The sequence below is a fragment of the Ovis aries genome, chromosome 3, assembly GCF_016772045.2.
Source record: "Ovis aries strain OAR_USU_Benz2616 breed Rambouillet chromosome 3, ARS-UI_Ramb_v3.0, whole genome shotgun sequence".
In the NCBI taxonomy this organism is placed as follows: Eukaryota; Metazoa; Chordata; class Mammalia; order Artiodactyla; family Bovidae; genus Ovis; species Ovis aries.
Window position 1 is genome coordinate 194251496 of NC_056056.1, and position 23855 is coordinate 194275350.

At 39.2% G+C, this 23855-nt stretch overlaps 2 protein-coding genes across 5 annotated transcripts in view; one reads left to right on the forward strand and one right to left on the reverse strand.

The window, feature by feature from the left end:
- Positions 1-7724: 7724 nt before the first annotated feature.
- Positions 7725-22415, reverse strand: GOLT1B (golgi transport 1B). The gene is made up of 5 exons (XM_004006796.5): positions 22260-22415; positions 14981-15072; positions 13210-13388; positions 12358-12439; positions 7725-10235 (listed from the first exon to the last, which is right to left on the reverse strand). The coding sequence occupies exons 1-5, from the start codon at positions 22282-22284 to the stop codon at positions 10197-10199; spliced, it is 417 nt and encodes a 138-aa protein (XP_004006845.1). The 5' UTR covers positions 22285-22415; the 3' UTR covers positions 7725-10196.
- A 126-nt stretch (positions 22416-22541) lies between these two features.
- RECQL (RecQ like helicase) overlaps positions 22542-23855 on the forward strand; it is a 45662-nt gene continuing 44348 nt past the window's right edge. For all 4 annotated transcript variants that reach the window (XR_006059419.2, XM_042247435.2, XM_060413327.1 and 1 more), the window contains exon 1: positions 22542-22642. The gene's annotated coding sequence lies outside the window, so the exon portion shown is untranslated. The remainder of the gene's footprint in view (positions 22643-23855) is intronic.

The window sequence follows — 23855 nt, forward strand, 5'->3', positions numbered from 1 at the left end:
GTCTTAGATAACTAGCTATCAAGCTACCACCAGTGAGTAAAGATGAGTCATTTGGATAGGAATGAAAAGGTTAGGGAATCTCAGTGGAATATGACATCAGTCATTCACTTAATTATCAATTCAATTATTTAACAAATATTTATGGAATGCCTACTGTGTATCAGACATCCCACGGGACACAAACATGAATCGAAAAGACAAGTTTCTGCTAGTTTAGGGAAGGTAAAAATCAAAAGGGATCTGGAAGGATAAGGTGGAGTCAGATGGGATAAGCTGGCATGGATTTAGTATTGCTGACATTCTAGGCAGAAGAAAAATGCAAAATCTTGGGATGGCAAAGAGCTTGGCTTGTCTGAAGAACAGGAAGGTGATCAATGGAGCAAAGTTGTGTGGGGGTCTGGAGAGGGTGCTATGAATTGAGGATGGAGAGGAAGAAATGGGCCAGTTCAAATGTCAGTTAGGGAATAAGCAAAAGATGATGATGGCTTAGACTAGGGGAGTGCTTGTAGGGAATGGAGAGCTGTAATGAATTTGGGTAGTAGAAAATATGGACTTGTAGATAAATGGTATATGAGAGTTTAAGAAAAATAAATCAAGGATGATTCTGAGATTTTTGACTTAAACACTAGATGAATGATGAAGCCCTTTATTGAAATTGGAGGGACTTCATAAGGAACCAATTTAGAGAGGGAAAATAAGAGTTCTCTTTGGACATATTAAAATTAAAATATGTATTAGACATACATGAAGAAGTTCAAAGTAAGCAGTTGCAGATGCAAAACTCTAGAGCTGAGCAAACAAGTCTGTAGATTTTTTTTCTAAAGGCAAGAATTATCAGATTTGAGAATTTTAAGCCAGGAAAAAAATCGAAATTGAAAGAATACTTAGGGAGTGAATGTCGTTAGAGAGGAAGAGATAGAGCTCTGAAAACAAATATACAGAGATTGAGCAGAGGGAAATTCAGCAAAGGAAGCTGAGCTGAAGCAATTGGAAAAGCAATTGGAAAAAAGTAAAATTCCAAGAGAACATAAGATCATGGGAGCTGGGAGAATATCCAATAACATTGCAAGGTTAAACTGTGTGAGCTGAGAAGTGTCTGCTCGATTTTGGCTTTTGAGGAACAATGTTAGATTGGGTAGAATAGGATATGAGGAAATAAAGACAAGTGTGGACAACCTTTTTTAATTTCACCGAAAGGGGGAAGGAAAAAATAAACTTTGAAAAAAGATAAGTGAGTGTGGTAGAAATGGGATTATTTATTTTTCTTAACCTTTCAATAACATCTGAATCCTTTTAATTGATGAAAATTTCTGAAGTTCCCTAAACTATAAATTATGACTTTTGTTGGGAGGCAGTGTCCTCCCTCTATTGTAGATGCCGAACATGTCAGATACTCCTTCCCAGTCTCCGTATCAGGTAGAGTGTGGGCATGATACTGGCTTCACCAATCAGATGTACCCACTTGGATGGAGACTGGAGCTGGGAGGGAATAAGTGGGGAGTGGGCGAAGCACTTTCTGGTGCAGCAGTGGTTGTAGGGTGCTCACGTTTGTGTGGGCAATAATGGCTACAATGCTAGGGACAGATTCCTGCATGCAGTGCTGAGGAGATAGTGATCCACCTGCAGTGTGCTTTTAATACAGTCCTCTTTTGCTTAAATCAACCAGGTTTGTTGGTTTCTTTTGATGACCATTTGCAGAACCTGTATGCTGATGGAGATGATCGGCAGAGAAGGAAAAATTGATGATATGGAAGAGAACTGCAAAAAGGAATTTGGAGAAGGCAAAGGGCTATGACCCAAATATGTACAGTTCAGTTCAGTCACTCAGTCGTGTCCGACTCTTTGCTACCCCATGGACTGCAGCATGCCAGGCTTCCCTGTCCATCACCAATTCCCAGAGCTTGCTCAAACACATGTCCAATCGAGTCAGTGATGCCATCCAACCATCTCATCTTCTGTCTTCCCCTTCTCCTCCTGCCTTCAGTCTTTCCCAGCATAAGGGTCTTTTCCAATAAGTCCGTTCTTTGCATCAGGTGGCCAAAGTATTGAAGTTTCAGCTTCAGCATCAGTCCTTCCAATAAACACCCAGGACTGGTTTCCTTTATGATTGACTGGTTTGATCTACTTGCAGTCCAAGGGACTCTCAAGAGTCTTCTCCAACACCACAGTTCAAAAGCATCAGTTCTTTGGCGCTCAGCTTTCTTTATGGTCCAACTCTCACACCCATACATGACTACTGGAAAAACCATACCTTTGATTAGATGGACCTTTGTTGGCAAAGTAATATTTCTGGTTTTTAATATGCTGTCTAGGTTGGTCATACCCTTTCTTCCAAGGAGCAAGCATCTTTTAATTTCATGGCTGTAGTCACCATCTGCAGTGATTTTGGAGCCCCCCAAAATAAAGTCTGTCACTGTTTCCAGTGTTTCCCATCTATTTGCCATGAAGTGATGAGACCAGATGCCATGATCTTAGTTTTTTGAATGTTGAGTTTTAAGCCAGCTTTTTCACTCTCCTCTTTCACTTTCATCAAGACTTTCTTTAGTTGAAACAGTTATACACACAGGCAGACAGTGAACAAGGATCAGAGTGGCCACCATGTGCTAAGGTACCATGGATGAGAGAGATGATCTCTTTCTTCTAAATGTCAGAGTAGTGCTCTGCAGGTATTTATTAATGTGTTTTTGAATCATATGGGAATCTCATTAAAATGTGTGTTCTAATTCAGTATAGATGGGATGGGGCCTGAGAATCTGCATTTCTAATAAACTCCCAAGTGATGCTGATGGATCCTATTCTGACCCTTGGACATTTTGAGTAGTAAATCTTAGATGATAAAAAATGTGATAACACAAACTAAAAACTTGAAAGCTTAAAGTCTGCATGACTGGGAGAATGGCTAGCAAGAGAAATATCAGGGCATATAGAGAAAGAACAGACGAGTTTGTCTTGGGATTGAAGCTTGATGGGTGATGCTGCTGTTGCTGCTGCTGCTAAGTCGCTTCAGTCGTGTCCGACTCTGTGCGAACCCGTAGACGTCAGCCCACCAGGCTCCCTCGTCCCTGGGATTCTCCAGGCAGGAACACTGGAGTGGGGTGCCATTGCCTTCTCCGATGAGTGATGCAATCTACCTGTAAATACTTCTGCAAGAGAGATTGAGGTTTGGGCATCTGACTTTTGGACTTGATGGTCATATGCAGAAAGGAGATTTGATTCGTAAATCAGAATGAAACATATAAAGGAGTTTTTAGGTAGAAACTTAAGGAATAGTTACTCCCTTCACTGCACTCATGGTTCTGGCTCTTTCTTGCTTTAAAGACATTTTCGACTGTTTAGGAGAGGAGGAAGATAAAAACTAAGGACTAAAAGATTCCCACCATATCTAGAGAAAAATCTTAACATTAAAGATTAGGTTTTAGGATTTTATAAATTAATTTCAAGGGATTGTAGCAACTTCCAAAGAAAAAGCAATAGAAAAAAAGAATACTATATTTATATTTTAATAGAACTCATAACTGAAACCCAGTTATTAGGTTATCCTAACAAGCAATGGAGGAGAAGGGGACGGCAGAGGATGAGATGGCTGGATGGCATCACCTACTTGATGGACATGAGTTTGAATGAACTCCGGGAGTTGCTGATAGACAAGGAGGCCTGGCGTGCTGCAATTCATGGGGTCGCAGAGAGTCAGACACAACTGAGCGACTGAACTGAACTGAACAAGCAGCTGGGCTTCCCTGCTGGTTTAACAGGTAAAGAATCCACCTGCAATGCAGGAACCACAGGAGATGCGGATTTGACCCCTGGGTTGGGAAGATCCCCTGGAGGAGAGCACAGCAACCCACTCCCACTCCAGTATTCTTGCCTGAAGAATCCCATGGACAGAAGGAGCCTGGCAGGCTACAGTCCATAGGGTTGAAAGGAGTCGGCCATGACTGAAGTGACTGATCACTCACCAATAAACAACTAAAATGTCGTTTTTTCCCCTTTCCATACCAAGCACACACAAAGGTTCTAGAAAGAGGGACAGGAAAATAAATTGCCAATCAAACTGTGTTTTGAAATTACGACTTTAAGGAAAAAAATAATGTGCTTTGTCCATAACAGGTTCGTTAATGAATTCATAAGCAGATGTTTTACGTCAAAGCTGCCATTTTCAGCATAATATGCACAAGTGAGGAGAATGGCCTTGACATGTTATCAATATTCTAGTCTTATCAAAAGTAACATGCCAGAAGGTAAATTTGTTCTAAAAAGGCATTGACTCCCGATTAAATGTTTTTGTTAAATCACAAAAAGGTAAAGATTTTTACAGGTCTAAAGCTAGAAATGGGCTAAAACAGAAGTCATTTATTTGATTACAAAACAGTTGACATACAAAAACATTACATTTTATTCTGCTGACATGACCTGGCAGTGGCTATTGGACAAATTGGATCTGAAACCTATTTTTCCTTCATTGAAAAAAAAAAAAGGAGTATAGTTGCTTCACAATATTGTTAGTTTCTGCTGTACAAGAAGAATCAACTGGATGTATTCACATATCCCCTTCCTCTGAACCTCCCTCTCTCACACACACACCTGCCCCGCATTCCATCCCTCTCCGTCATCACAGAGCACTGAGCTGAGCTCTCTATGCTGTACACCAGGTTCCCACCAGCTATCTGTTTTTCACCCACGGCAGTTTATGCATGTTAATCCCAATCTCCCATTTTGTCTCACCCTCCCCTTCCTCCATAGGCCTGTGACCACGTTTCTTCTTAACGTCTGGTCTTTCTTTCTGCCCTGCTAATAGGTTCATCTATACCATTTTTTCCTAGATTCTATATATTTATATACGTGATACTTGTTTTTGTCTCTGAAACTTTTTTAAAAGGCATACTTAATGGAGATAATTTTGCCCACATCACTGATGTTATCTGAATTCTTCTATTCGACTTCAGGGTGCCCAGGCCCAACTGAAACAGCACTGTCAAAGTTTAAACTGCATTCTTACAAGATCCGTGATTACTGTGTTCACACACACAACAGCGCCTACCTTTAGAAAACAATTGTTTAAATTTTATTTATACATTTTAAAAATTGAAGTATAGTTTATTTAGAATGTTATATTAGTTTCAGGTGCAGGTTATATTAGTTTCAGGAAATTCTCCAGGCAAGAACACTTCAGTGGGTAGCTATTCCCTTCGCCAGGGGGTTTTCCTGACCCAAGGATCGAACTAGTGTCTGTTACGTCTCCTGTACTACAGGCAGATTCTCAACTGTCTGAGCCACCAGAGAAGCCCTTCAGGGGCACAGCAAACTAATACTGTTATATATATATATATATATATATATATATATATATATATCTCAAACCTTTTTCAGATTCTTTTCGGTTATAGGTTATTTCAAAATACTGAATACAGTTCCCTGTGCTCTACAGTAGGTCTTTGTTGCGTATCTATTTTTGTGTATTTGTTAATCTGAAATTCTTCATCTACCTTCCCCCAACTCCATCCACTTTGGTAAGTTTGTTTTCAATGTCTGTGAGTCTATTTCTTTACTAAGTTTATTTGTATCAAAAATTTTTTTTTTTTTTTGAAATCACATATAACTGATATCATATGATGTTTGTCTTTTTCAAACAGCTCCTATCTTGGGAAAGATTACCTGGACAATATGGCTATTAAGATACTCAAAGATAGAAATTACCTCTGATGACAGAATAGAGGATTTTGGTACTGGATGTTGAGGTCACTGGGTTTAATTCCTATTTTGTTTAGGCTTTATTCTCTGTGAAGGCCAGTCAGCTCCATAGGCCAGTTGTCTCACAAAGGGGTGGAAGAAGTTAACTCCCCAAAGAGCTACCAGCTTTATTAGGGCACTGAGAAGGCCCACTATTCAAAATAAAACTCCCCACTCATTGGCCAATGTCTTTACTATCCTTTACTTAAGCTTTGAAGCTCAAGAATCTCTTTCCCCAAACCATGTAAATACAAAACAAGTGGAATGGTCTAGGAGAGGACATGGAAGGGCCTGCTGTTTTGGCCTAGTTAAACAGAGGTGACCCTTTAACAGGTCTTAGGTGGTAGAGGTAAGGCCATGGAAAAGCGTCAGTTGAAGGATCTGGGGCAGATGCTATGTCCAACCTCCTACATGGATACAAGAAGCAGAAACACAGAGGTTGGAACCTTTTAGCCCAGTGGAAAAGGTTAGAAAGATGTTTAGTCCTTAAGTCGTGTCTGACCCTTTGCGACCCCTTGGACTCCAGCAGACCAGGCCTCCCTATCCTTCACTACTAGAAAGATGTACTGGATGTTTAATAATAGATTCAAGACTTGCAGTTCAATAGACAATAGTCAAGATTTGTGGTTTAATGATCGGACGCAACAAACTTATTGTGTATCTTAACTGATAGATTTGTCCAGTGGCTTTTGGCCTTACTAAAGTTTATGATCAAAACACTGCTGACATTGAGTTTAAGTCATGAATACTTAAATATTATATATTCCTTCCATGCTGAGAAAAAAAATTAAGCATTTCTCCACCAATTTCTAAATTCATTGCTCACTTTGTTTTACCTGAAGCTTATTTCTGATTATAATTAAACACTTTGGAAATGAAAGATGTGATGATCCTTCTATAAAAAAGAAAACTGCATATTCAGTTCAGTTTAGTTCAGTCACTCAGTCGTGTCCGACTCTTTGCGACCCCATGAATTGCAGCACGCCAGGCCTCCCTGTCCATCACCAACTCCTGGAGTTCACTCAAACTCATGTCCATCAAGTCGGTGATGCCATCCAGCCATCTCATCCTCTGTTGTCCTCTTCTCCTCCTGCCCCCAATCCCTCCCAGCATCAGAGTCTTTTCCAGTGAGTCAACTCTTCGCATGAGGTGGCCAAAGTACTGGAGTTTCAGCTTTAGCATCATTCCTTCCAAAGAAATCCCAGGATTGATCTCCTTCAGAATGGACTGGTTGGATCTCCTTGCAGTCCAAGGGACTCTCAAGAGTTTTCTCTAACACCACAGTTCAAAAGCATCAATTCTTTGGCGCTCACCTTTCTTCACAGTCCAACTCTCACATCCATACATGACCACAGGAAAAACCATAGCCTTGACTAGACAGACCTTTGATGGCAAAGTAATGTCTCTGCTTTTGAATATGCTATCTAGGTTGGTCATAACTTTCCTTCCAAAGAGTAAGTGTCTTTTAATTTCATGGCTGCAATCACCATCTGCAGTGATTTGGGAGCCCCCCAAAATAAAGTCTGACACTGTTTCCACTGTTTCCCCATCAATTTAAAACACAAGTTGGGTTATTGTACAATGCTCGATTTTTAGAATTTCATAATAAAAATACATCTGACCATTGCTATGGATTGAATTTTTGTTCCCTTCAAACTTATACATTGAAAACTCAACCGCCAATATGCTGGCACTGGGGGTGGGCCATGGGGAGGTAGCTGGGTTTAGATGAGGTGATCAAGATGGGATGCCTCATGAAGGGATTAATGTCCTTATTAGAAGAGAGAGGAGAGCTCATTCTCTTTTTCTATGTCATGTGAGGACATAGAAAGGAGGCAGCTGTCTGCAAGCTAGAAAGAGGGCCCTCTCCAGGAACTGAATCTGCCAGCATCTTCATTTTGGACTTCCCAGAATCCAGAACCATGAGAACTAATATCTGTTGTGTAAGTTGGTCTGTGGAATTTTGTTTTAGCAGCCCAAGTTGAGACAACCACCAATTAATAGAAAAGTACCCTTTTATTGAGAAGTAAGACAAGTGTATTTACAATATTCAATTGTTAGATCATATAATCTGTGAGACTTTTAAAAGCAGCAGTATTCCAGGAATTACAATGTATAAGGGGAAAAGAAAAACATTCCAAATAGGTTTCTGTTACAGAAAATAGATTTGAACAATGCCAGAAACACTTAAGGCTAAGTAGTATTAGACCTTTTCTTCCACCTTTATAGCAATAACTGATGCTTTTTTTTTTTTTTGTCACAGAAGACTAATTTTGGAAAGGAAGAAACCATATGATGTACAGTGTTTCCTGTCAGAAAACAAGTTATGTTTAAAAATAGAGCCTCATCAATGGTTCTAAGAAACATACAATGCTGCCAAGCAGTCCCAAACTCACATTTGAAAAAACAAAACTGCTCCAAGCCTCTCATTCTTACTGGGAGATTATCACATCCTTTATACACTTCTGTCTAATAATGTTTTCTGAACAAGATTGTTGAAAAAGAGATCTCTGCTACAGTGCAAAGAACATTCTGATAGAAATTCATGTCTACAAAGGAGTTAAATAATACAGATGTTCCTTACATTAACAGATAATGTTCTTGCTCTAAAAAAGGTAGACTTATCTAGCCACTGTAAATAATACGGGTCAGTCAAAAATATGTATAACAGAGTCCCACAGGGCAACTTATATAAGTCAGTCCCCCAAGTATGTAGATATTTGACACTCTCCAAGTGAGGATAGTACTTTTTTGAAGAACATTACACAACAAAAGGTTTCTTATCATTCCATGAACTATTGAGGTAGGAGTCTCATTTTGTCAATATCATCTATGTTCACAGATTATGTCATAAGTCAAATGCCAGTACCGAAAAGACAGTAATCCACAAGGCTGAACCGTTAAGACTATCTACCAAGTCGTTCGTTCTTTAGATGAGCAAGGATGGGACTTCCCTGTGCATCAAGAGATTTAACTACTAATAACACAGGCAATAATATATCTTGTAGACATGTTTGTAAATAAAAAATCACAAATTTCAATGATTTTATGTATTAAAAAGCTCTGCGACTGTTAAAAAAAATGAGCAAATAGTACAATCATTAATAGTAAAACAAATTAATACTATGACTCTTGACATGGCTTCCTACATCTACAAAAGGGTGCCTCCTTGGAAAACTACTCCTGAGGAAACAACCACAGCTTCCTACTTACTGCCTGTCGAGCAGCAACAGTGGAGAAAATACCACATCGTTTTTGTAGTGTCATGTTTTTCAGAACTATAGCCAGTTTAATTACAGTAAAATAACTTTAGCGTGTGAACTCAGAGATTCTCTCCATGAATTCAAGATGAAGAGAGCGAGTATGAAACACACAGTATGCATACGGATTTTTATGTCAGGAAAACGCTGAAAATAAGGGAAAAATTGGCTTCTGTGAACAGCCCTTTAAAAAACAGCTGTAAATCTAACCTTATAACATGTTACATCTTAAAGTAAAAATTACCAGTAGTTATTTCAATGTATGAAAAGCAAAATAATAAACCACTGCTAAAATTAAAAAAAAAAATAAAAGGAAAAACTGGATCATGACACGGAAAAATCTCACTTGGGTTGTATCACTTAGTATCTTAAAGAACACACCATTCAGTGAAACAAGCTTTGTAACAGACTCTTTCATGGCTGAGATGGCTTTCTGTTAAATGCTCATGTGTCATGAAAGATACAGATGCTCAGATGAGAGTCCCAAGGAATATCAGGATTTCCAGAGTGTGTTGCTGAAGGAAAAAGTGCTGAGTAAGCTGTAACTTAGAAACTGTAAGATAGTAAAGAATGACCTTTGCAACATTCCAACAAAGAATATCTAGGTCGGATTTTCATCTGGTTTTAAAATATTAAGATTCAGAAGAACCATGAAAGTTTTATTTTAACCATATTCTTACCAAAAAAAAAAAAAAAAAGGGATTCATACATCAACACTGGGTTTTCCTGGTTTTAATAGATTAAAATGACATAATCCAATCTAACTCATGCATCATTTTCAGAGACACAGTGCAACTGGAAATATTTTTGCCATTGCAGTGGACACTTCTAAAAAGCAAATGCCTATGGATATGCTTGCATCTTGAACATAAGAAGGAAAGAAATAGGGATTACATACAGTTCTCTATGGATGGCTGTGTTTCGCACATTGTGGAAAAATAATAAAAATGGCCTTTAAAAGTTTCAATATGCATGTAACATAGATTTCACCTCCTTCGGTTTGCTTGCTGACCTCTTAGATGACTTGGTTAGAAGCCTGTTTTCATCGCTTCTTTGTTAACTGTTGTTGGTACTTTGTAGGCTATACCTTTTAAACTTCTGTAAAGAACATTACAAGCTATTTCAGGTAATTTAATTTTGTGCTGAATATTCTTCAAAGGATTTTATAAATAATACAATATTTTAAATGAGTCTTCAATTCAATGGTTGTTACACCATATTGTTGCTTTCTCCGACTTTATCTACAAACTGCAAGGAGAAGAAAAACAGATAGTTAAAAAAAAGCCTAGAGCACTTAAAAATATCACATCAACTCTAAATGTTGATTAAAAAAACCCAGCTTTGTAAGACTTGTGGAAATTTAAGGTATGACTGACAATGATTAACCCAGTACTACTCACCATCTTCTGACACATAAATGTATATAAAAAATTTTTTTTCTACGAGTTTTCGCATGACATGTTATACATATGACTTTAAAAGTGCAACATGAGAAATGCAACACAATGAATTAAAAAAACTGGATAAAATGAAGTTAACGCTTCTAGCTTAACAAAAGAAAAATTAAAAAAAAAAAAGCTGAAATGTCAGCCATTCATGCATTAATGAACCCAATAATATTATTTCAACTGACCATTATTGTGGATCTCTTCTGGGCCTATGTAGTCTTTGAACAAACAGATTTAGCTCCATTAAGTTCAATAATTAACAACAGCTATTGACTAAAAATACTTTAAATGTGTATTCTGGACTTCAGACTGAAAGTGGCAATGACATTAAAAAGAGACTTAATGATGCAAGCATAAATCGATATTACAGAACATAAGTTTTAACACATACTAATGTAAGTGGCTATTTACTTGATTACTCCACCCCAAATATAAAGCAATTGGGCTTTCTTCAGCATTCCAGATGGTGATGCAAACAGATGTTGAAACAAAGTAATTAGTGAAGATATTAAGTTACATAACCCAAGTGGCTATTATACTATCAAAATGTAGGAATGATTTAACCCTTTATGTCATTATTCATACTTTTACTTAATAATAATAAAATAATATTAAGAAATGCTTATTTATTTTAATGAAGCATTAGTAGAAAACAAAATTTATAGCACTGAATGTTCATTTATGCAAATACTGAAGAATCCTTAAATTAGGGACATGATTAATAAGTACAACTCTATATAACTAGAAGTTTCAGTACATTCAAAAGACACTCTAAGTATAAATAACACTGACTACTGTATGAGTTTGGGGATTAATGCGAATGAAATCAGGATATACCCCTATAAGCCTAGGTCCCAACATTTTATATTATTGCAAGTAAGTGACTAGCACTCGAGGATTCATTAGAATTTTATGACATGTTTAGGTGGAGAGAAAGCACATTTTCTCTCCAAAGGTAACTTCAAATATCTAGGTTATGTGAGCTGTAAGATTCTGACTCTAAAATTGAAATGAGATCAGGCTTACAGTGGTACCTATTCCTTAGTGGGAAAGCCATCCTTTAGTTCTTTGAGAATTCAACACATGCTATGGAGTATCTCTAGAAGCAACTATGCAAATCTGCAAACATCTATAAGAAGTTGATGGCCTGCCCTGGAGATACAGATTTGACAAGACCGTTCTAACTGTGGACAGAGCTGGGAACAGAATTTTATCATCTGACTCTCAGTATCACAATGCTTTATTTAATTGTTTCAACACACTCCATTTGGTGATACAGTCTAAGAGAGAACATATTTGTAAGAAATAATGGTGTTCTTTTATATTATTGCTTCTAAAATTAAAGCTCTTATAAAAGTTAACTGAAAGGTGCTTTGAACTCTCAAAGAGAAAGGTAGCATAGCAATCCAAGTCACATGAAAAAAGGAAAACAACATTAAATGCGGATACAGTGAAACCAAATTTCAGGTTTTATAGGTTTAGCAATGATTATTTTCTGTTATTCATTGTAACCACAATTTATGTGATGCAACTGTTTATATATATCATAATAAAAACATATCAATCATGTTATCAATTCCTCAAATTTCTAAAAAGAGCATCAGAGAACAATTATTTATCTTTAAAATTTTTATTTTATTTAAACAATTTCAAAATTGTAGTTGATTTACAACACTGTGTTAATTTCTGCTGTAAAGCAAAGTGATCTAGTTATACATATATATACGTATATTCTTTTCTATTATGGTTTATCACAGGATGCTGAATATAGTTCTCTGTGCTATACAGCAGGATCTTGTTTATCCATTCTAAATATAATAGTCTGCATCTGCTAACCCCAAACTCCCAAACCATTCTTTCTCCCAGAGAGCACTTATTTTAATGGTTCAAAAAAATATGTTGCTAAATATAGGATTACTTACCGATCTAATTCCAGGTAAGTTCAAGAGGGATCCAAGGACTGGCACTCTTCTAATAAAGCCAACAACCACAGGAAAGAAGCCCCTGGGAGAGGGGGAAAAAGGTCTCAGAACGAACAGATTCTCTAGCACCAAAACCGACTGTTAGCCATATAAAAAGAAATCTTGTTAAAATTTTGAACTTTTAAGCAACTTCAAAATTCAGTTACCATTTCTTCCCTCTCCCTGGGTGTGATCCCTTCTTTAGTTGTGCTCTGTAACATTCTGCATAAACATCTATAACCACATTACTACTATATCCCACCAGTTCCTTTACAGTCTATTTCATGTGTCAGAAATGAGAGATTCCTTAAAGCAGATTTGGCACTTGTGGGCAAATGTTTGCTGTGGGCAATAGGGTGCTTGGCAGAGAGAAGACAAATGATATACCTTGAATAAGTAATTTAATCAACCTTACTTAAAAGTGTTTTCTCACATTGCATACTATTATTTACTTGGTAAGTGGCATTCAGAAAATATTAAATGATCAAAACCTCCAATAATGTATTTGGTCCAAAATTTTTTAACATCTGCACGCACTAAAGAAAGCATCATCAAGTGGCAATATCTGTGCAGTATCAGGTTCTACATGTTAAAACGCTGGATTGATCTATCACTGGTTGGTTGATGAAAACAGCAAACAGAGACAGAGTGCCTTAAGATGCCACCAAAGTAAACTTTATAGCACTGAAAATGCTTTACAAGTTAATTTATACCCTGACACAAGCAATCATCTGCATTTGATAAACACATCTGGGTTTCTGTAATAATTATCTGACATAATGGTTTACTGAAACAATAAAATAGTTGAGTTACCTGAACAAGAGAAAGAATCCATAAATTTCAAAGATCATGCCTATCAAAGGTGAACCAATCAGGACCACAAACACACCACCCAGGAAAAATCCTGTAGCTTTCACTTTATGTTTTTGGAAGAAGAATCTGAATGTTCTTTCTAAACCAATTACAAAAGCCAAGCCAGCCACAAATAAAACCTGCAAGAGAAGGAAAATGCAACATAGTTAGGCAGTTAAATGCACTGTATACGCTTGAAAAGGATGGTCAAAGATAAATATGATAAATGTTTAAGACATGTGCCTTTTAATGTGGCCAACTGGCCAGAGAAGGCCACCAATGCACACAAGAGGCAGGACCATGTTAAAGTGGTGGTTACATCCCACTCTGTTCAGCCCTCTTCTGTTGTGATCTGATGAAGAAAAGGGAAGTAAAGACAAATGAGGCATTACCCACGGGTGTCTGCGCCTGCAGTGGTTTCCCCAGGTTTAGCCAGATGGCGACAGCTTTGTCAATTTACAAGATGAACCGGAAGGCGAAAGAGAGTAGGTGCCTGTAAAATATCAACTGAAGGGACTCCCGGTTCTGAAAACTTTTATCAGGACCGATAGGAGATCCTACAGATGGGAGAAAACCTGACATGGCCCATTTGGTAGTAGAAGAAATCACACAAACCCAGGAGGAAGATCCTAGTTTTATTAATTCCAGAAGTCTGGGAGCAGCTGATATGAAATACAGCTGTGCCTTCTCAAATATATTCTGTATGTTTTCAGACAATGGACAAGAGATGGTGGTCAACTAAAAACTTGTTTTCTTCCAGGTTTTATTCCCAAATACTTGCCTTTCTTCATTACTGTACTTTAGTGAAAAATATTTCACACAAATGTTTATTAAGCCTAATGTTTAAGTTTCACATTCTGAGATGCCAATGCTGTTGATGTTATTGTTTATTAAAACATTAATTCTGAACAGTTTTGTTATCCTTTGTATTTTCCAACATCCAATTAAAAGTCCGATGTTAATATACGCTTTGAAACTATTCCATCCTTAGTGACTTTAGTGCCCTCTTAGGAGGATTACTGGGCTTCCCTGGGGGCTCAGACCGTAAATCCCTGGGTTGGGAAGATCCCCTGGAGGAGAGCATGGCAATCAACTCCAGTATTCTTGCTTGGAGAATTCCATGGACAGAGGACCCTGGCTACAGTCCTAAGAGGGGGCACTACGAGTCGGACATGACTGAGCAGCTAACACTTTTTTAAAGAGGGTTACTAATTTCTAGGGCTCTTGCACAGCCTTCACCACAGATAAGAGAGTACACATTCCAAATAAACAATATACACACCTTTCTTAGCAAGCCAATTATTAATAGAGGTATATATTTTAAAGGTTGAAGTGGTTTTAAAAAACTCTTCATCTTATGCTATTGAAGTAAATGTTAAATCTCAGATATTTCAAGTCAAAATGACATTAACAAATTTATCAAGACGTGGGGCTATGAAATCATCTACTTTCAACTACTCAGAGGTGGTCTTGATTTTACTCTATTGTAAATCACATATCAAAATATTTAACCGAGCAGTTACAGGATTAGAAAACCTCATTAAGTGTTTACCTTTTGTTTAAACAGTACGCTTGCAAGTTTCATCCCTGATGGAAACAGAAAATGTAACAGGAATCTTCATATGAGTAACAGTGAATTATCTTCCCCTGGTTTTACAGCTGGCAATAATTCATTTATATTAAGTTAAAATTTCATTATGAATGTAGCTAAAATATATGTTGAAACACTCACATTTCCAATAGCCAGTAGTGCTTTGTCAAAAAAGAGGATCATTCCAAAGAATAGGAAGAACACTCCAAATCCTGTTAATCCCATTCCAATTTCTGCAACAGAAGTCATACAGTTAAGAGTAGAGCAAAAGTAAAGCTACATTCAGATCCCTGCAAACTAGGAAAAAAGTTTCAGTTTTTCTTTTGACTGATAAGGAAACATGGGTCCCAACACTGCAGGTTAACTTATGATGACATTCTTTATGAACTATAACAAATTAAATTAACATCAGCAAATTACTCTCAAATTTAAAATGAGTTAAGAATTTCTGCTCCTTAAATGAAACAGAGGACTTCTCACAAACATACCCATAATAGAGAAAGATGAATCAGGATTCTAAACCTTTGGTTATGCATTTTTTTTTCCTCCCAAGAAACCTTCTGGCTTCAGACATAAGTATATGGGTTTACTTTTACTCTTTGTCCCCTCTTCTCCTTTTATGTTCCAGGACTAGTATTTATATGCACAAGACCTGCAGTTTCTTCTTAAAATGCTGAACCTACTAGAAATGCTACAGGACGTCAGTACAACAGACTTCGCTCTATTATGCTTCTCACAATGGCAACACGAGAAATTTTGAGAATCAAGTAGCTGTCTCCTCTAAAAGTTAATATTCAGAAGGTGAGGCATCACTTTGACTTCCTGATGGTTTGTCATGCATTTATCTACTATAAGTCTCTCTCAACTATGCACCTATTCACACATTTAGTCTCAGTCCTAAAACCACCTCTCCAACACTGTCTTACCTAATATTAACATTCTGGGTCTTTACTTCTTCACTCAGAAACAAAAAATTGTTGATCCACTCCTAGATGTTGGCAACTGTTCTAGGTACTGAGTATAGAGTAGTGGAAAATATAAGCTTTTAAGGCTCTATTTACTCTTTATATAAAACTAATAATTTTATTGCCTTTACATTTCCTAGACTTATCTGTACTTCTGAAGAGTCTTAACTTTCTATGGTTACAGTTGCACTAGTCTGTTAATGTTGCAAAGCACAATCCATGAAATTACTTCCTTGCTCATTTTAGTACAGCTTGCAGGAAACCAGTCACCAATCCTTACTTTAACCTAGCAGCACTACCTGCAGAAAACAATGGATCTGAACTGAAACTGCCATATTTGGGGAAATACAATTTTAAATACACAGTAGTGATTTCTGATCTGTTACCTCAGCTCCAGAAAGCTAAAATCTAAGTCACAGCTCCTTAAAAATTTAAGCCATGTAAAATGTTCCAATGAGTTGAAAATTTACATGTGTCTTCTTCAACATCCTCAACTTCAATTTACAGTTAATGACTGCCTCCCATTCCAGCTACCTTTTTCTCTGAGAGTTAGACTAAAAGAATTCAGGTTCAGTTCAGTTCAGTCACTCAGCTGTGTCTGACTCTTTGTGACCCCGAGGACTGCAGCATACCAGGCTTCCCTGTCCACCACCAACTCCCGGAGCTTCTCAAACTCATGTTCATCCAGTTGGTGATGCCATCCAACTATCATGCTCTGTTGTACCGGTTTTCCTCCAGCCTTCAATCTTTCCCAGCATCAGGGTCTTTTCAAATGAGTTGGCTCTTAGCATCAGGTGGCCAAAGTACTGAAGCTTCAGCATCAGTCCTTTCAATGAATATTCAGGACTGATTTCCTTTAGGATTGACTGGTTTGATCTGCTTACAGTCCAAGGAACTCTCAAGAGTCTTCTCTAACACCACATTTGGAAAGCATCAATTTTTGGTGCTGCTCAGTTTTCTTTATGGTCCAGCTCTCACACCCATACATGACTACTGGAAAAATCACAGCTTTGACTATATGGATCTTTGTCAGCAAAGTACCTGTCCATAAATACATTGGAAAGTGTACACCACGGACATAAATTCTCATGAAAGTTGGAAGCTGATACTTTCATGCTTAAATGCTTCAGGAGAATTTACCAAAATAACTATTCAGATGTCAGGCATAATTTCTGAGAGAAAAATATGGACAAATGAGCAAGTAACATTCCATTAAGTAACTATTTAGTAGTTAAGATTTAATCACTGGCAGCTGGGTTACTTAAATACAACCCATTTCTATTTTTTCACAAGTTGTCCTAATGATAACAGAGACGTGTCGAGATGTTTGTTCTTCAGAAAGGAAATTATATGGCAATAAACATACTATATACTGAGAATTTACCATGAATTGGCCATTATGAAGTGCTTCACATCTCTTACAGAACTTATTTCTCCCAGTAATATTGCAAGGTAGGTATCATTATATCATCTTAGAGATGGAGGAAACTGAGGTTTAGAGAATTGACTTCATTTGCCCAAAGTCACACATCTGGATAAGCATTTGAACTCAGGTCTATTTGAATCCAAAGTCCCTGTGCTTAACCATCATGCCATACTGCTTCCCAAAGGATCCCCCTCCCCCGAGGTAAATACATAAGATTAAATGAAACTCAAAGGTATTGGGATATGCTGAACTTCTGGGAGAAGCATCTTTAGGTGATTCAAGTTTAATATAATCAGCTTGTTACTAACATAATGTCAGTTATATTATTAAAAACTGCAGTGAAAAAGAAAGACAATGTATACGGTTTTACATTTAATGAGTGAATGTGACATTGCTCAGTTGTGTCTGACTCTTTGCGACCTCATGGACCGTAGCCTACCAGGCTCCTCCATCCATGGGATTTTCCAGGCAAGAGCACTGGAGTGGGCTGCCATTTCCTTCTCCAGGGGATCTTCCCAACCCTGGGATTGATCCTGCATTGCAGACAGACGCTTTACCGTTTGAGCCATGAGATGTCTACACAAATGTCCTAATTCCTTTGGCAAAACTGGGGGGTTAAAAAGTATTACTGGCTCCATGTTTCATGTGGGCAACTTAAGACTCAGATTAGTAACTCATCCTTGATCACAGAATCGGCAAATATGGGTGTGTGTGGAGGGGGACGGGTGCTAGGTAGGAGGGGAGTGTGTGAGGTTTGGCTAGAATTCAAATCTAGTCTTGAGGTTCCACAGCTTATAACTGTAACACAGGAACCGAAACATTCCGCTGCTTTACCCAGTACAGTCCAGCAAGAGAGGGTTGCCGCTAACATTTTTGCTGAAACACTAGCAGATTATTGCCACACAGTCCCTAATTTGAATGTGTCAAGAGTCTCAAACTGGCCTCGCTGTTCAGCATGAACAGCATGTTTATTTTACTGGGTACGATTCTGATGGTGAGAGGGCAGCTCCAAATAGTGCTTTAATAACCAGAGGGCTTGTGAATACATAGGCTTAGGGAAGAACTGGAGGGGAGAAAATGGAACAGTGAGGCCAGTTTGAGCCTTTTGACCCATTCACATCAGTGACTATTTGGCACTAACCTGCTAGTGTTTTGGCAAAAATGTTAGAGGCAACCCTCTCTTGCTGGACTGCACTGGGTAAAGCAGTGAAATGTTTTGGTCCCAAGTTATAAACTGTGGAGCCTCAGGACTAGATTTGAATTCTAGCCAAACCCCACACCACTCCCCTCCCGCCCAACACCGGTCCCCCTCCACACACATACATCTGCCATTTCTGTGATTAAGGATGAGTTACTAATCTGAGTCTTAAGTTGCCCACATGGGATGGGAATACCAGACTACCTGACCTGCCTCCTGAGAAATCTGTATGCAAGTCAAGAAGCAACAGTTAGAACTGGACATGGAAAAACAGACTGGTTCCAAATCAGGAAAGGAGTATGTCAAGGCTGTATATTGTCACCCTGCTTATTTAACTTATATGCAGAGTACATCATGAGAAACACTGGGCTGGATAAAGCACAAGCTGGAATTAAGATTGCCGGGAGAAATCTCAATAACCTCAGATATGCAGATGACACCACCCTTATGGCAGAAAGTGAAGAGGAACTAAAACCCTCTTGATGAAAGTGAAAAGGGAGAGTGAAAATGTTGGCTGAAAGCTCAACATTCAGAAAGCTAAGATCATGGCATCTGGTCCCATCACTTCATGGCAAATAGATAGGGAAACAATGGAAATAGTTACAGACTTTATTTTCTTGGGCTCCAAAATCACTGCAGATGGTGATTGCAGCCATGAAATTAAAAGACGCTTTCTCCTTGGAAGAAAAGTAATGACCCAACTAGACAGCATATTAAAAAGCAGAGATATTACTTTGCCTACAAAGGTCCATCTAGTTAAAGGTATGATTTTTCCAGTAGTCATGTATGGATGTGAGAGTTGGACTAAAGAAAGCTGAGTGCCAAAGAACTGATGCTTTTGAACTGTGGTGCTGGAGAAGACTCTCGAGAGTCACTTGGACTGCAAGGAGATCCAACCAGTCAATCCTAAAGGAAATCAGTTGAATATTCATTGGAAAGACTGATGCTGAAGCTGAAACTCCAATCCTTTGGCCATATGATGAGAAGAACTGATTCATCTGAAAAGACCCTGATGCTGGTAAAGACTGAATGCAGGAGAAGAAGGGGACGACAGAGGATGAGATGGTTGGATGGCATCACTGACTCAATGGATATGAGTTTGAGTAAGCTCTCGGAGCTGGTGATGGACAGGGAAGCCTGGAGTGCTGCAGTCCATGGGGTCGCAAAGCGTCGGACACGACTGAGCGACTGAACTGACTGAAAATAAACGTATTTTCTTGTGCATTATTAAAATTTCATTCTTCTTGCTCATGTGCATGCGTGCATGTGCACATGCACACAGGCATGTGTAGTTTTAAAGCACAATCTAATCTAAAAAATCTAATAAAACTAATTTATCTAAAATCAAAAGCTTTCGGAGAAATTTGATAAGGAGAGATATTCTTACTCCATGATGATCACCTTAGCACTTTTGATTTGATTTCTTATTTAAGACATTTCAAGGCAGCGCTGTCTATATCCTTTCAAAAAGAGAAAATGTTATAATAAAGAACTCAGTTCAACATCATGGTAGAATTTAGGCAATGTGACATAATGAAGTAAAGCTTTAGAGGCAGCATGGCAACTGCTCCACTTCAGCCTCCTCAATAAATTTTGTGGGTTTTTTGGGAGGCGGGGTACTGGAGGGGATTATAGAATTCCCTTAAAAAGTCATGAATTGCGTTTTTACTATGACCAGTACTTGATCACTCTCTCCCAGAATCGGGATCCCAGAATAATCTTGGTAAGTCACTTGAATGATGGCCAATTCCTACAGTTGAACACACACACAAACACCAGTTGAAATCCAAAGAGCTTTTGGTCCACTAATCATTTTGTATTCTCATCCATTATCTATTTAAAACATTCAGCAAATGAGCAGCAAAAAGTTGAATTTCCTCCTCTTCATCACTATAATGAAGTAAGGAGAATGCTGCCTATTCTGCCCGTATTCCAACCCAACCCCCTCATTCTGGTTTTTTGAAAGGATGTAAATAAGCACTTGTCCCCGTAAGACTTCAATGAAAGAGAATCTATATGCACAAGGTAAGTAAATAATATATATATGTAATAATCACAGATTCAGACAGGAGTATTAACAGATAGGAAAACTACATAGAGACCAAGTACTTCCTCTGAGTAATTAGTAGTACTATTAAAAATAAATTCTAGCAATTTATGTATAGTATTCTGCTAAATTCTGGGTTTCAGTCAAGAGGACCAAAAATAGGCTCTGAATATTCTACCCAATCTCTCAAAAAATCAATGCATAATTCTAAATAATAAATATCTACTGTTGAAACTATTTTTTGCTATGGGAAAATTTCATCCCTCTAAGATAGATTTCAAATAAACTTAACATCAAATCTTCTTAGATGCTAGCAGGGTACGGTGAAATGGACAAACATTTTTGAGCCTGCAGACCTGGGATCAAGTCTTGTTTCTCTTGCTTTCCTCATGATTATACACTAGATTTCTTTTGAGCCTTCTTTAATTTATGCAAGAGATATATTCTTCTTTGCCTTACAAGGCTCTTAGAACTAAAGAAAACATTTTACATGAAAGCACATGGTAAACTGATATGAGATGGTTTTATGTAATAGGTAGTTTTATTATAACACTAAACAAACAAACAAACAAAAAACACCCCAAACATAAAAACCTACAAACAGAAAAGGACTCTATATTATCTCTGATCAGAACAGATACACCAAAATGGGCACTCAAGGTGCAGAGGCAGTTCAATCTGAGGAAGGGAGGGACCCTTCCTGGGGTGGCAGTGCGTGCAGGAGTTATAAGCAGCTTGGTGAATGAAGTTCAACTTAGTCAAGACTTGAATCCAAACCTTACGACTTCACTTTAAAATAAGCCATTTTTTAAGGAAGTTCTATTTTTTATTTCAACAGACTGTTAAATTCTTAAAAATCTTTAAAATTCAAGTAAGTTATACAGAATAAAAAAAAAAGGCATGGCAGATAAAATAAAGTGAGATTAAAAAGACTATCACTACCATCAAAAGACAGGAAGCACAGGGTTGGCAGATATGTAAATACAAAATTATTAACACTGACAAAAAGGGGTAGAAAACTACCCCTTTTATATTTCACATTGAAAGGGAAATTTTATATTGAAAGACAACAGACAGCAATATGAATCTTAGAGATAAGATAGGCTGGAGAACTCTGTAGCAGACAGAAAGATGCTAACATAATAAAACATACCACAAAGCACAACATACAATATTAACGAAAGAAGTTGTTTAACTGAACACAAAGTTTACGATTGGGAAGACAGCAGCCGGTAGAAAAGTGAAGCTATTTCAAGGGATGTTTAAAAGGTTGCTTCTAGTGGTGGCAAAAAGCAAATACTCAAAATATTTAAGCGTAAGCACATTTCCAAAAAGAGCCTATCATGGATGACATTTAAAACACGGCCTCCAAACAACCAGCAGTAACTTGTAGAGGACCCCAAGTATGTCAAGTGTAAAAATAACCCCAAGAGTGGGCCGCTGGCATCGCGCATCAAACTTTCTCTCGCGGCCGCCCGCAGGAACAAAGCGCCCATCCTCCTGAAAGAGCGGCGCGACCCCTGCGCGCTAGGCGAAAGCTCCCCCTCCCCAGCTTGGGCGTCTCCCCAGACCCCACTGACTCTCCCCTCCCGCCAGGTCCGCAGCCGCAAGTTCAGCACCCGGCTCCTCCAGGGTCCCGCAGTCCTAGCTGAGTACTGCAGGCCACCGCCCCCATCGCGGAGCTTCATTCATTGACCCGGGCAGGCGGAGGGGAAGGCGGGCGAGACCCAGACCGGGGAAGGTGTGTGCGGGGCTTGAGGCGGGGCCTCGGGGCAGGTACTTACTCTGTGTGTCCGTTAACGAGATCATGGCTGCAGAGGTGAGGGAGGCGGCAATAGCACCTCGGAGCGCCCTGGGTGTGGAGCCAAGTGGAGAGAATGAAGCCGGGAAGCAGCCCAGGCAAGAGCCGCCACGTCTTCCGGAAACACGCAGCCGCCCCCACCCTAGGTTCAAACCCGCTTCCTATTGGCTACACCTGCTCCCAACATCAACCAATAATCTCTGGTTTTGTTCAGTGACGCAAATGGTGACCACACCCCTTGACCAATAAGAGAAGGGTAGTACCTGCAATTGGTTGAAAGGACCCACCCGGAAGGGTGAATGCCCCCGGCTGGAGAGAAAGGAAAGCCTGGTGGCGGGAAGTTTTTATTGGAGTGCGGCTAAAAGGGTAAGTAGTAGACAGAGGGGGTCTTGGGGTCGGAGATCGAGGAGGGGGAATGTTTTTCTTAACTTCACCCGGGAGAGGTTCTGGGGTAACCCCTAGTTACCTCTTTGAAAGAGCTAACATTCCTTTTCCTGGCCTATGGGGAAGGCCGGTTCACTTCCTTCCACCAATGCGTTGGTGAGGGAGAAGCAGGGGCCCTCGCCCCTCTAATGGAACTCTCCGTTATCGCCCAGTTCTAGTGGAACTCGGGCCTTTAGGGGCACGTTCCACTGCGGTCGGTCTCTTTATCATCAGCTTTTTCCAGGCAGGAGACTTGGTCACCAAAGCCTTTTATTTGCAACCACTGTTTATTGGGAAAAGCCAGAGGGGACGCCTAAGCGTGACGGAGGGTTTTATTAAATTGCTGTTGTATCTAAACCGAGGTGGCGGAGAGAGGGGTGTGTGTGTGTGTTGCATCTAAACCGAGGTGGCGGAAGCGGGGGCGGGGTGTGGTGTGTGTGTGTGTCTGTTGCATCTAAACCGAGGTGGTGGAGAGAGGGGTGTGTGTGTGTGTGTGTGTGTGTGTATTGCATCTAAACCGAGGTGGCGGAGAGAGGGGTGTGTGTGTGTGTGTGTGTGTGTGTGTGTGTGTGTGTGTGTGTGTGTGTGTGTGTGTGTGTGTGTGTGTGTGTGTGTGTGTGTGTGTGTGTGTGTGTGTGTGTGTGTGTGTGTGTGTATTGCATCTAAACCGAGGTGGCGGAGAGAGGGGTGTGTGTGTGTGTGATTTAGCCTCTGGTACCTGGTGTCAAGTCCCTGGTGCCGGGAAAGATTGAGGGCAGTAGAAGAGGGCTTCAGAGGATGAGATGACTGGACGGCATCACCAGTGAACTTGGGCAAACTCTGGGAGATGGTGAGGGACAAGGAGGCCTGGCGTGCTGCAGTCCATAGGATCGCAAAGAGTCAGATATGACTGGGCGACTTGATGTCAGGCATGCATGACTGACATGAGACCTTGTAAAGTATTTCCTGAGGATGCTCCCAAAAGTTCAGATGGAGCAGAAGTAAAAACACTGAATCATGGAAGTGGTAATTAGTGAAAGTTCATTGTGTATCCACCAAAAAGACAGTTTGCCGACCAAGAGATCTCAAATTGAGACATGGAATTAGGCTCAGGGCTATGTAAAGCAGGTTGTTTAGTAAGAGGGCATTGACTGTTTATTCTTCACACTGATTGGTT

Excerpts from the sequence above, each read along its gene's own strand:
- GOLT1B (XM_004006796.5), bottom strand. The coding sequence starts at position 22,284 with ATGATCTCGTTAACGGACACACAGA. Across the intron at positions 13,389-14,980 it reads CACTACTGGCTATTGGAAAT|GTTTTATTTGTGGCTGGCTT; the intron begins GTGAGTGTTTCA and ends CTTCTCTTGCAG. Across the intron at positions 10,236-12,357 it reads ACTTACCTGGAATTAGATCG|TTTGTAGATAAAGTCGGAGA; the intron begins GTAAGTAATCCT and ends TTCTCCTTGCAG.